The sequence below is a fragment of the Tiliqua scincoides genome, chromosome 1 (genome assembly GCF_035046505.1).
Source record: "Tiliqua scincoides isolate rTilSci1 chromosome 1, rTilSci1.hap2, whole genome shotgun sequence".
Taxonomy (NCBI): Eukaryota; Metazoa; Chordata; class Lepidosauria; order Squamata; family Scincidae; genus Tiliqua; species Tiliqua scincoides.
The window spans coordinates 24,170,376-24,184,301 of record NC_089821.1 but is presented as its reverse complement, the minus strand read 5'-3'; the positions used below and the strand labels follow the sequence as shown (position 1 = coordinate 24,184,301).

The 13,926-nt window shown below is 41.0% G+C and overlaps 1 protein-coding gene across 2 annotated transcripts in view; it reads right to left on the bottom strand.

Annotated features, from left to right (window-relative positions):
• AMBRA1 (autophagy and beclin 1 regulator 1) overlaps positions 1-13,926 on the bottom strand; it is a 177,550-nt gene that overhangs the window by 94,808 nt on the left and 68,816 nt on the right. For both annotated transcript variants that reach the window (XM_066636722.1, XM_066636723.1), the window contains 2 exons: positions 13,699-13,779; positions 13,488-13,588 (listed from right to left, as the gene is read on the bottom strand). In XM_066636722.1, the coding sequence (XP_066492819.1) occupies positions 13,488-13,588; positions 13,699-13,779 (182 nt within the window). The remainder of the gene's footprint in view (positions 1-13,487; positions 13,589-13,698; positions 13,780-13,926) is intronic.

Here is a 13,926-nt window from a genome sequence, read left to right as displayed (position 1 = left end):
ATCTTCCACTGGCTCATCTTAGTCTCCACACCTCCATCCAACACTCATCGGCTCAAGACATTCATCTCACTAGTAACAGCCATGCCATTACCCCCCCCCCTTGAATTCCTTCACTAGTTCCCTATCTGATCTTAGATCCAGCACAAACTATTACTACCTTCACAGCCCTCCCTACTTCTCAGTGTTCCAGTTCCACCATTCTCATGCATTCAAAGGTCTCCCACGCTCTCAAACAACTCCATCTTATTTCCCTTGCTGGCCCCTCCCCCCATGTTTGAAACAGTCACTCAGAATACCTGTGGAACGTTTCCTTGCTTTAAAAAAAAAAATCCCTGCTTAAACTTTTCTGTAAAGCATTTTCACTATGCCTTAGTTCTCTCCTCCACCATAAGTCACATCGGCTTCACTTGTATCATATCTCCAATACTTTCTCTCCCTCTGTTATCTCCCTTGTGTCAATAACAATACTGTATATTGTGAAAAGCAACATGCACACTAAGGGAGTAATTACAGGTTGAGTCTCATTATTCTGAGGGTTTTGTTCCAAGAACTCATGTGGATGGCAAAAAAACGCACTATAACAAATCAATTTAAAAAACAAAATCTCTTTGCTCTGGTGATTTAAAAACAGCCTTGTTGACCTTTGTAATGCACACAGAGGCAATCAGTCTCTCTCCAGGAGCTTAGGCTTCACTAGGAGGCAGCAATCCCTCCCTTCACCAGGAGCCACAGCAAGGGGGAAAGAATGGAGAAGGTGATGATTGCTGCCATTTAGCCTTCTTTCACCTGCTCAGGGGGGAGGGAGGAGTGAAGCCTGCAGAGAGGATGATTGATGGATTGTCAGCTGGCTGCCCTCTCTGGTATTATTAAATGACTGTTTTCCTTTAATTTAAAGGGCCCTTCTCATCGGCTTTGAGAAAAAAGTCTGTGGATACTTAGGTTATGTCTGTAATCACTTGTATGACTGTCTCTCTGCAACAGTAAAAAGCAGTTTTTTAAAACTGTGATTTTAAAGGGGTGCATTTTTCCCCTTCTCCAGGGATCAGAACATTCCTTCTCATTTGCAGGGGCCATTCGTGTTGAGTCAAATCCGTGTATAAAAAATCCATGTATAACAAGGCTGGACCTGTATTAGTTTCTCTCTCTCTCTCTCACCATGGTAAATGACTAGAGAGATTGCCCAAAACTACCTTTGACTTCAAATGGGAATATTTTAGAACTGCATAGGTACAAATTAGCACCTCAAACTGTATCCAAATAAGGCAACAAGAGATTCTGCAGCACTGTTACAGCGTGATACCATGAACCAGTCGCCATCAGAAAGTAGGCTGCCATTTTCTGCAGCAAGTGAAGCCATCAAACAGTCTTCCTTGTGACTATCAGACCCATCATATTGTTCTCTGCATGACCTATACTAAGCCACAACACTGAAGAGTGATAGTTAATCCTGCTCAGAAAACACAGAATTTTTTCCTTCAATCCATGTAGTTAATAACGGAGGAATCAATGAAAAATACTGTCAGCCTAGCAACATAATTCCAAACTCACTACAGTGGCCCAGATTATACACACAGCTGATTATCTTTCACCGCAATAATATCCTATGGCTGCAGTAGCTCTGCTTAACTCCTATTTACTTGAATTGAATTCATACTAATGTGAGGAGATGTTAAGGCTAATAGTGCACCCATAGGGGAAATGGAGCTTCATTAATAAAAATGAAATTCTTGACAAGTTAAATAAGCCCCCTTTTGCAAAGATGGTCATGGGGGAAACAAGAGCTGACAGCTCATGCCTATGGATTGTACAGCAAGAGCACACTGTGCTCATTAAAGGCTACTACCAAATGATGGCTCCCAGACCAGCTGCTGTTCCTGAGAGAAGAGCAGCAGCATCCACCTTGTCTGAAAAACAGCTGAAGGACAGTGCCTGAGGGAGTAATTTATGATTCTTCTCCAAATCTGATGGTGGGGGAGCTTGGGCAGCTGCTAGGGTGTGAAGAGAGTCAAATGAGACTCTTCGGGCGAAACAGGGACAAGCGAAGGCAGCACAATAAAGAACGTAGGAACAGTGATGTGGTTAATCACTAAAAAGAGGCAACTAGACTGGGCTGTCAAAATATTTGATAAGGCAAGCAAGAAATGGAAGGTAACCTGAAGTAATCAAAGAAACTTGACAAAACAGCTAGTTCAAAATGTTTACCACTGGGAAACAATTTGCTAAATCTCCAGGTGCCCGAGTAGCTCATAGTAACCTTAAGTTGCAATGCTAACCCTTAGACAGCTTAGGAGCCAGCAGGTAGGGAAGCAATAGACAAGTTCCAAGGCCTGCAGTCCAAGGCAACTCCAGCAAGCAGACTGGTGGATGGACAGTTAGGCAATGGGAAAGGCCTGACACCTATAAGTCCCAGATCTAACAGCTAGGCAGACATAGTCAAGACCAACTACGGATTCTTAAGCAATGGCCAAGGACAGCCAAAGGTTTTCACAGTCCTCCCAGATAAGGGTGGGTGGAACCTGGAAAGGTATCTTGTATCAAAAACATTTTCCAATCTGTAGCCAAGTGTTTCTTCCCAAGAGACAATAGAGTACAGATTTAGCAGCTCCCAGTTCACAACACCTTAAAAAAACTTAACATTTTCTTGCCCTGAAGATGCTCAGTGTTCATTCAGCATCTTAAATTCGGAAGAAAACAGGACCTAAAGTCTAAAACCATTTTTATGTAATTAAAAATACATTGATTCATGTATTGAATGCTTGTCAAAGGACTCCGTATTCTCCCAGTTCTATCTGTGACGGCTTTTCCCACTGTCTGAAAGCCAGGTTAATCTGTACACCCATTATCTTTTCCCCCCCTCAATGCTAAGCCCACACACACTCTTCAACACACGCTGTCTCTCGCATGCATGCACAAGCTTCCCTTTTCACTAAATCCATTATCATCTGTTTGATACACTTTAATTTTCACTAATGTTAAGACAAATATTTTGAGAGCCCAGACTTATTTATTTATTATTTATTAGATTTGTATTCTGCCTTTCTCCCCAAAGGGCACCCAAGGCAACTTAGTTAGAGGACTGAATTCAAAATGTAAAAGGGACTTCATTCCTTTTAGAAGCAGAGTCAAGCTTATTGAGGATTAGTTTACCATCATAATCACTAACTTTTCACTGTCCAAAGCAGAACAATTCCTACTAGGAGAATGGATAAATATAAAATTGACATTAAAGCAGGAATATAAAGGACACCATGTCTGATCTTAGTAGCAACTTAACCAGAACAACTGTAAACTGCTGCAGCCACTGCAGAATCCAATTACTATTTTTTTATATGCAGGAAGTACAGGAACACTACAAAGTAATTGTCTCCCATTTGATTGTATTTTTTGTTTTTTAACAATGTGTAATGCTCCAGAGCATGCTTTGCATTCCTGTGATATTTTATTCTTACCTTATTAAGTTGGTTTATCTTCTAGTGCGTCAGTCTGTGTGAGGTATACACAGGGGCATGTAAGTTTTTATAACGCATTACATTTTATATTATATAAAAAATAACATCTTTCCTCATGCATGTAAAAAAAAAAAAGGCTGTTGCTTCTAAAAGGGACCTAGGACAATCAGCCAATCATCTCCCAGAGCGTAGTGTTTTTGTTTTAAATGCAACCACTGTTTCTTCCAATTTCTAAGATAATAGAAACAGATAAGCTACTGAGACTAGCTGAACAGATAGAATGGCATGATATACACTTTAAAAATGACATCTTGTCTGCTCCCAGATCCTGCTAACACTTCTCATCCTTACCTTCAAAGGCCTAAGTGACTTCATCTCTTTGCTCCCATATTGTGACACATCCCCATCAATGACCATTTTCCATCGCCCTCTGCCATCCAAAGTATCCTAGATACTCCCTCAAACATCTCCATCTTCTCTCTTCTTCTTACCCCTTGTATCTGAAAGTAATTCCCGCAGTGCCCCTGCAATGACACCTCCCTTATTTCCTTTAAATCCCTCCTCAAAACCCACTTTTAGCATGAAGCCTTTGGCAATATACTCTAGTCCCCATGCTCCACTGTAAGTGTGCATGATAAATATTCCATACTCTTCCTCATTCTTGCCCACTGATGCCACTATATGTAATCATAATACTATTGGTAATGGTTTGTTTATTATTTATTTGAAGAGCTTAGCCCACCTTTTCTCCCACATTCAAGGGCACTCAGGGTAGTTTAATGTTTTTAGTACTGATTTCATGTAAGCAGTATTACAATAACGCATTATAACAGAACAAACCCCAGGATTGCACAAACTATTAAAATTCCATCCCACAATGTCATTCAAAAGCCTTCCTGAATAAAAAGGCCTTAAGATTCTGCCGAAGAGTTTCCAGAGAGGGAACCGTTCTTAATTTCAGAAGGAGGAAATTCTACAAAAGCCAGCATAAAGAAAGCGCTGTCTAGCTGCCATCCCTCTTAACTCTACTGGTGGCGGCACAGTTAGAAGGGCCCCCTCTGATGACCTGAGAGAACAGGTAGGATTGTATGGAAGGAAGCAGTCCCTCAAATACCCTGGCCCCGAGCCATAAAGGGCTTTAAAGTCAAAACCAGCACTTTGAATTGAGCCTAGAAACAAGTCAACAGTCAGTGTAGTCACTGAAGCAATGGCCCAACTGAGTTGAACCAATGAGCTCCGGCAACCACACGGGCAGCCACATTCTGTGTTAGTTCCAGTTCCTGGACCATTTTCAGAGGCAGCTCCACATAGAGTGCATTGCAGTAATCTAGTTGTCACAAGGCCATGAATAACCAAGGCCAGGTCTAAGTGACCCAGGTATGGTGACAGTTAGCAAACCAACCAAAATTGAGCAAAGGCTTCCCTAGCCACAGGTGCCACCTGAGAATCCAGGAGCAGCTTTGGATCTAGGAACATCCCCAAGCTACGAATCTGCTCCTTCAGAGGGAGTGCAATTCCATTCACAGCAGGACAACAGTCCAATATCCAAGTTGTGGACTTCTGGACCAGGAGAACCTCAGTCTTATCAGGGCTTAATTGCAGCTTGTTTGTCCATACCCTGCTCCCAACTGCCTCCAGACAATGATCCAGGACTTCAACTGCCCCCTTCCCAGGAAAGGAAAGAGCTAGTGTAATCAGCATACTGATTGCACCCTACCCCAAATCTTTGGATGGCCTCTCCCAGTGGCTTCAAGTAGATGTTGGACAGCATGGAAGATAGAATGGAACCTTGTAGCACACAACACCTAAGAGGCCAGGATGCAGTGCAAGCATTCTCCAGCACCACCTTCTGGGATCTGTCAGCAGGAAGGAGCATAACCACCGCAAAATGGTGCCTCAGAGGCCCAACTCAGTCAACCGACCTATGGTTGATGCTGTTGAAGGCCACCAAGAGATCCAGCAGGACTAACAGGGACGCAATCCCCCGTCCATTCCCTGGTGCAGATAATCCATCAAGGTGACCATGGCCATCTCTATCCCAAAACCCTGCCTGAAGTCAGACTGGAATGGATCCAGATAATCAGCTTTCTCCAGGACCCTCTGAGACAGCACCACCCGCTCAATCACCTTGCCCAAAAGATGGGATATTTGTGATCAGTCAAAAGTTGTTCAAATTAGTGGAATCCAGAGAGGGTTTCCTTCAGGTAGAAGCGAACCATTGCTTGCTTCAAGGCTGGCTGTAGCATCCCCTCCCTCAGAAATGAATTTACTACCCTCCCTGTCCATTCAGCCAGCCCTCCCCAGGCAGACCTAGTTAGCAATGGTGGAAAAGGGTTGACAAGGGTTGGATGTTTACAGTTTGGCCAGTACTTGCCTATGTTGCAATATGCTTTGCATACTGACAGCCTACCTGCATCCTACACCAGCAGCAACATCGTTTTGTAACTGTAGTTTGGTATAACTTACAACTTGCTCCAGACCACATAATGATAGCACCAATGGTGGAACAGGAGCTGTGTGAGGTTAGGGATAAGAAGAGAAGTGGAGACCTCTTAGGAGTCAAGCCTGAGAACTACAATTTTTGGCTTGGCTACCAAGATCAACCAAATTTACACAAGTATGAACCCTATTTTTCAAAAGCTGACCCAGTCTTCCAATGTAAGTATAGATACACCTATAATGGAATCTAACAGAGCAGCAGTGACTTATAATTGCAGATGAAGGGCAGGTCTAGCACACTTAAGACCTAAATCATCTTTTAAGTCTCAGATATTGATGGAACAGCTTTCTTGCCTACAGCCAGACTGAAAGGATCAACATGCCACTAACCTTAAAAATAACTGACTAAGGACCAAATCCTAACCAGTTTTCCAGCTCTGGTGTGGCCACACTGCAGCCCCGAGGTAAGGGAACAACTTTTCCCAAACTTCAAGAAGACCTCTGTGACTGCCTCCTCATTGCAGGATGCAGTGCACACCCCATTGGCATGGCTGCACCAGCACTGGAAAATTAGATAGGATTGGACCTATCAACCTCTAACTGTGAGCACTGAAGGAGACAACTAAAAGGAAGTTGCAAGTAATGGTACAAATAAGGCAATGGTCACCTAATACCTATGAAAAGCACTTGATTAAACAAAAGGACAAAAATAGCTTGCATGTGGGAGGGAATCACTATCACTATTCCTCCTGTGAGGTCCAATTCAAAGATTCAGTGGCCCAAGAATCAACCAATATTTATTTAAAAAGATTTATATACTGCTTTTCTAAAAGCTGAAAGAAGGGTACAACACAACAATTAAAAGCATAAAAATACAATTGGATAAAAACAAAATCTATACAGTAACAGGTAAAATTCCATAGTCTCGAATCTGAGACAGTAGCTCCAAGTCAGCTTCAGTGGACAGTTTACCTTTATCTTGGCATTTCTTGAGTTCAACACTTCCCTTAAAAAAAATGAACAGTCTGCTTCAAATATTCCATCCTATGCTCAACAACACAGAGCTTGTAATTGTGAACTTGCTCAAGACAGCTCTGAGCAGCTTAACAGTACATGGACTGCTGGCCAATGGAAATAAATGAAAATATTTACATAAAAAGTTCATATTACACTCTGGCACTTTTAAAATGTATATTCTCACTGATCATAGTATCAAGTAAAGGTCCCCTTCAAAAGCAGCGCCCTACAACTTTGATAGGTTGAGTGGAAAATACCTGTAATCTCAGTTAACCAAGGGTCCAACATCAAGTCTGCATTTTTTTAAATCCTAAAAATATGCTTTCCTGATTGTTTGTAGAAGTAGTGGTACAGATCGGCAATGGACCATATGAAAAAAATCAAACATTCCTGCAAAATTTCAAAGGGCTTCACATTTGTCAGCCTTCCTTTTTTGTGCAAAACTATGGAATGTGGGTAATGCCCCTGTAAAAGATGCAGCAGGCTGTGAGAAAGTACTTTTATGGCTGACTAAGTGAGTCTCAACGCCTACAAAAGAGAGTCATGGAGCCTCAAGGGGCCCTCTGTCACCCACGGAGATCAGAGCACTGCTTCACATACTCATATCTTCTGGAAGACTGATAGCTAGACATATGCAACTTTGGCAAGATACAGGAAAGGTAGAGTAATGCAACCCTTTGTTCAAAGACACTATTGTCACTCTAGGTCACTTGCTCTGCTCCTCTAATCATCATACTTAAAAGCAGAAGTGTTTGAAAACAGTGTTATTTGTACTCTGAAATAAGCTCATTGTGTTAAGTAAGACTAGGGCTGTAAAACTATCTTACTCAACTACTTGAAAGTTGTTCTGTGCTGTCCTTTAACTGGATATATACAAAGAACCCTGCATGCTCTTACTTTAAGAATTGTACAGAGTCCTGGTTTGTTGATATAATTAAGGCCTCTAGATTGCCCTCTACAGCCATAGGCCAGGTCCTGCTGAAGTCCTGAGGCACTGGGAAGTTGGACTAATCAACTGGCAAGCCTAAACCCCTTCCCCGCCTTGCACACCAACATACACAGCCGTGAGGACAACCAAACTTCAGATCTACTTCATTAGAGGAGACCTGCACTTATCCCTACCTCAAAATGGTTCTTGAGCAGGCTTGCAAAACATTTGCTCTTCTTTTTGAGGTAGAGCCTTCCTGACCCACATCCATGTAAATTCCCACCACAAAATGAAGTTGCTGTCCCACATGTCTAAGAACAGATTTAACAACATTAGCTGCCTGAAGCAGAAAGATTCTCCCCATAATTAGGTCTTGCTCATTAGTATTTATCTTTCAAATAGCATCAAAGAGAATGATTAAATAATACTTGGCTGGCTTAAGCCTCAAGTCACAATACCAATATCCAGGAATGTAAGAATCAGGTGGGAGGATGCTAATATTAGAAGGGGGCGGGCAAGTGATCTTCTTCCAAGTAGCCTGATGAATGCCCAGTTCTACCTCTGACTCTCAACCCCAGCCTATGAATTGTACAACAACATTTCCTCCTCTTTTTTATTTTTATTTTTTTAGAAAACTAGACAGGTAAGAAATCAGCCAGCTGCCTGACCCTTTTTGGAAGGATAAGATGTTGGGACCAAGTATGAGTGAAGAGAAAATGCTTTTTTAAAAAATGGCATGCGATGCTTATTGGGACTTCACGGATCAGAGCTGCCACTTTCAACTTATTATGTTGCCACCAACACAAGTGAAAAGAATGTGGAGGAAGCTCTGATCACCAAAGCTAAAGTGGCAGCAGTCAATGAAATGATTGCTCATTAAAAGGGTTTACTGGCTGTTCAGATATTTCCACTGACACAGCCTTACAATTCCAGCTCAGGTTTCTGTCAAAGACAGTAGATGTGACAGTAACTACACCCTTTCTTACTCTGAATTTGTAAATAAAGTGACCAACTAAAACTGTTTCAGGAACAGGCTATCTACATCCTGAAAGATCTACTGTACATCAAAATTTTATTGATTTGGGCCAAATATATATTTATTCCAAGTAATAGTTTATTTGAATAAATGGACATGTAAGTCATGAACCTGCATTCATTCAGGCTGAAAAGCAGTGCAATTAGATCCTCATATCTACATTTAGCAATGCAATCATGATGCCAGTATCCTTTCCCAACATGATGGTAGTAATTATCACTCTCCAAACAGAAAGCTAATTATTTCCAAACACCATCTTCTCACCAGTGATAGAGACATGCTGTCAAAGAATCTCTCCTCCCACATAAGAGGAGAGATGCTGGCATGCTCTGAACATTTTCATAACCCAGAAATCTCTTGGTGAGATCCTTTCAAACACCAGCACACCACTGCTCAAGGACTACCATTGCATTAATCTCTATCATGAAATTACTCAGATGGAGAAAACAGGAAAATACAGTGCTTTCAAAAAAATTTGAAACATTAACCAAGCACAAGTTTCCAATACACACACACAAGACAAAATTGAAAAACAAGAGGAAAAACCAAGATTCCTATCAACAGAAGAAATGTATTGCTTTAAAAAAAAGTCTATTTTGCACCTTTAGTTTAGCTACTCATTGTCCTCCAAGAACTCTCCCATTGCTCAGAAGCCTACTGCTATGAGTTTAAAAAAGTTCACAGTGCTCTACAGAGGACAGAAGTCAGTTCAGCTAAAATCAACTGGAAAGTTTACGCAAACACACAACGTGTCTCAAAACACGAAGCTATAAATATGCACAAAACTGAAGATGAACAAGTTTATGTGTGACTCTTCTTTAAGTACAATAGATGGTTAAAATCATGCATGCCACTAAAACACACCAGCTATGCCATGTTCTCCAATCACTTTCTATCACACAGAAGATCTTGTTTAAAGGACTGGTATAATCAGCTTGTGTTTACTGATTGGATGCGGTAATCTGAGGTAGCAAAATGTCAGAATTTGTATCATTATTTTGTTTCCAAGAAAGGTGTCTCCAGGCAAGCCTGATAATATTTGCCTCAAAATAGAAGGTACAAATAGAAGAAAATCCATGCCCAGAATTTAAAAACTGCCAGTTAGCACCACTTCATAACATACTCAGTAATTGAACAATACAACTGCTAACAAGTCATGATAAGAAGCAAAAAGGTGCAAAGAAGAGAGGAGGAATCAGACATTTGGAATCTTTGTGAAAGTCAATGAAGGCATAAACCCTTAGTTTATGCAGCCCCTTATTACGTTCAATAAACGCATTCTGAATGAGTGGAGCGAGGTTAAAACATTCAGCAACAACATACTACAGGTATATACTGCTACTAATGTGTGCCAACTGCCCTCCTGTTAACATGCACAGGAGATCATATGGCAAAATCCACCTATGTGAAAGACCCTCAGAGTAGTAGAAAACTTTAAAAGGGCTTGAATGCAAGGGAAACATTAACTCAGTACACTTGGAGAAGTTTTGAATAGCTGCCTGGAATATGGTTTCCAAGGCAACTAAACCAGCTTGTTAAGATGCTCACTTTCATCATTAAAGAAGAAGTGAAAGGTAATTGGGTTAATTATTGAAGCAACAGCCAGCACACCACTACTAATTGTCCATTTACCCAAGGAATTTAAACAGCATTTCTGACTCCTGCTGGGATGGAATGCATTACAATTCATTCACCGGACTGAATAACTAACACATTGTGAGTGACTGATACATTAAAGAGACATGTATAGATGCAGAATTTCTGAACAAGAAGCAATTTGGGTAAAGAATCAGCAACCAGATTGCAGAGAGCCCATCTACATCATTGATATGGCAATGATCTTCCTTTGAGCCAGTCTATAAAATAAAGGTATCTAATTCACCCTTCATTTAGATACATTTGGATTTGGGGGGGAATAGATTTTACTGTGACCAATTAGAAAATGCAGCACTATTATGATGGCTCTGCTTGGTTCTTCACAGGATATTAGCCTGTAGTTTCACCAGTACGAACATTAAGATGAGTCCAAGACATAATGGGCTGCAATGTAAGAAAGTTAATCATGACTAAGTCCTGTTGAAAATATTGGGGCTTAAGTTACATTTGTTTCATTGGATTTCAATGGCATTTTGTCATGACTAATTTTCATACAATTCAACCCAACAGGAACATGCTGGAGTTAAAAAGTGGTGTGCCCTCTTCCACCCTATATGGTATTTAGAGTAATTTAATTAAATTGAAGTAGTGATGTCTGGCTGCAATGTTGTAAACCAACAGAGGTTTCCAAAGGCTTTTCAAAAGACAGTCCTATATACAATGCATTATAGTAATCCAGCATAGATGTTATTGAAGTAGGGATAATGTTGGCAAGTTCATTCCTTTCCAGGAGCTGGCCAAGCTGGCAGACCAACACACCTTGGGGGGAAAAAGACCCTTGCACTATAGATGCCAATTGGCATCCAAAAATAATGCTGGATCTAGAAGTAACCCCAAGTCACAAAACAAAAACTAGAGTGCAATTCCATTTTGAACTGCCTAAATAGTCCATTCCACTAACAAAGTATAACTTCATCTTATCTGGATTAAAACTCCATATTATCAGCCCCAATCCACTTGTTTACTGACTCCAGAAAAAACTGCTTATTAAAACAAACATGATAAATGCTGCTCTGACTGAATTATTTATATGTGAAGTGGCTCAATGTGAATTGGCACTGCAGTGATCACATGAGGTTGCAACAGTTAGCCATATCTACACTGTCAAAAAAACTAGGTTTTTTAAAAAAAAATCATAACGTTTAGATAACAGGTGCCATTGTTTGGGAACTTCTTCAGAACAACAAGTTAACACTTTGCTTTACCAAAGTGCTGGGGTGCTAAGGGTTTAGTCATCTCCACTCTTGAGATTCAGGAATGTTATGCGGAACAAGTGTAAGAGTATCCTATAAGAAGGAGATGAGAAAAGGGTCAGCTGTTGGAAGCGGGAAGAAACCGACTGCTGCTCTCAAAACCAGACAGCCAGAAAGGTTAGCAACAAAAATACTTGAAGGTTTCTGCACAGGGAGGAGTAAAAGCAGATGCCTTCAGCAAAGCAGAGCTGGAGAAGAATTCTGCAGTGTTGCCTGGCAGCAAAATAATTATCTCCCAGTGAGCTATTTCCATATGCCTTTAACAAAATCCCACACAGAGAATCAGCTCAGGAAAAGAATGCATTTAGTCTAAAAGCAACATGCTGGCTCCATGCTCAAGCAATAAATACGAAGGTGCTCAACAATCTTAAAGTGCTGAAATAACGTGTTTTCCCCAGCAAAAACCACCTTTCTTGGGATGAGCAAAGTATGTGACATTCTGGCAGCAGGAAGCTTCCTTCTTGAGTATATAGGAGGCAGAAAGTTAAAGATGACTTTACCTGAGGGAGAGGGCTATCTGCCTAGAACAGCAAAGGTAACTTATCTCAAAAAACCACAATGAACCCACCAAGGAGGCCTAAACCAGATGGAACTAGCAGGGAAAGAAAAGACTGCCCCTTTGCTTATCCCCCAAAATTTAGTTTATCAGACAAGACAAGGTTTGTCCTCCTCTGGACAGGAGCAGAGTGACATTCCAGAACTGGTTCTTGCAAAAGTTAAGAGTCCCAGGGACAAATTAAAGTCACTGGTAGTCTAGTACTGGTACATTCCTTTCAGAGGGTCATCAGCTGCTGCACTGTAAAGCAAGGTTTTATCTTGCATCCTCAGATACTTCAGAAACTTAATATAAAAGCCACTCTCTATCCAGACCTTAGCTGGCAAGCATATTCTGGCTATAATCTTCAGATACTAAACAAATTACTCAAAACATAGGATGATGTTAGCTTTCCATCCTACTAGCACAACAGTGTTAAAGGACTTTCCAAAATACCAATAAATCAAGACTATCCATACTAAGCTCACTGCAACACCCTTTACAGTCCAGGAGCACCCTATTATAGTCTGATGTGTACAAACATTCCTTACTCTCTCTTTCATTTGGTACTGAACAAAGACCAGTTCAAGTTTCACTAACCAACTCAGAGAAATTTCACCATCACAGAGCTTCATTTTCAGGCAGGCGAAGTCTCATTTTTATCTACCTTCTTCCCACCCACACAGCGCTCTCTGATTTTCTGTGCACTATAAGCAGATGCAGCCAAAGTTTTAATATGCACCTATTAAAATCCTAATTGAATCTGAACTGTTCTTGAGCAGCTTTACAAGCCAGAACATGAACAAGGCACCCTATAATTGAATTAGAGGGACCTGCAGCAAACCAATCATTAGCTCGTCAGAATGTTAATTTTTAAAGAAAGAAACAGAAACACTTGTGACTGGGTGGAGCTAAAAAAATTGTTCTGCCCCATTCTTTTTTGGATTCTATACCAAGATCCCCTTACATGTACCTCCTCTTAAAGTACAGAATCTGCATTATCAGTAGCTATGTACAATGAAGGTATATGGCTGTCAGTCACTGTAGTACATCTTACTACTTCAGTCTCTCTTAATAAACTACAGCCAGGGCCACAGTTTTGGTTTTCACACCAATCCTAGACCATCTATGTAGGCATAATCATATTGGAAAAAAGGGAACAGGAGATCCTTACCTGCCAAAACCCTGTTAACAGAGGAGTGAGTGGCCAAACCAGGTTGTCCACGTTCATGGAAAATCCCAGCATAAGGCAAGTACTCTGGCAGTAAGAAACGCCTGGAGGGAGGGAGAGAAAAGAAAACACTGAGAAAAATTGCCAAGTCCAGTAAGAATGTGGGTAACAGACAGCCTAGTTATTTTGCTCTTGTAGCATATGCAGGCCTTACCTGGGAACAAAGCGTCCAAGGGATGGTGCAGACATACGGGCATTCCGAGGGGCGCGGTGTCTTGATCGGTCTCCATTGTCCCTTCAGGAAAGGAAATTTCATAATTAAGTTTTACCTGGCAAAAATAAGTCTCAGATACTCTTTTTCCTAATCAAACCAGTTTTCATCAATATTGAATCAAGCAGTCAAGCATTTTCAAACAGTCAAGCATTAACAAGTTTTGAAAGC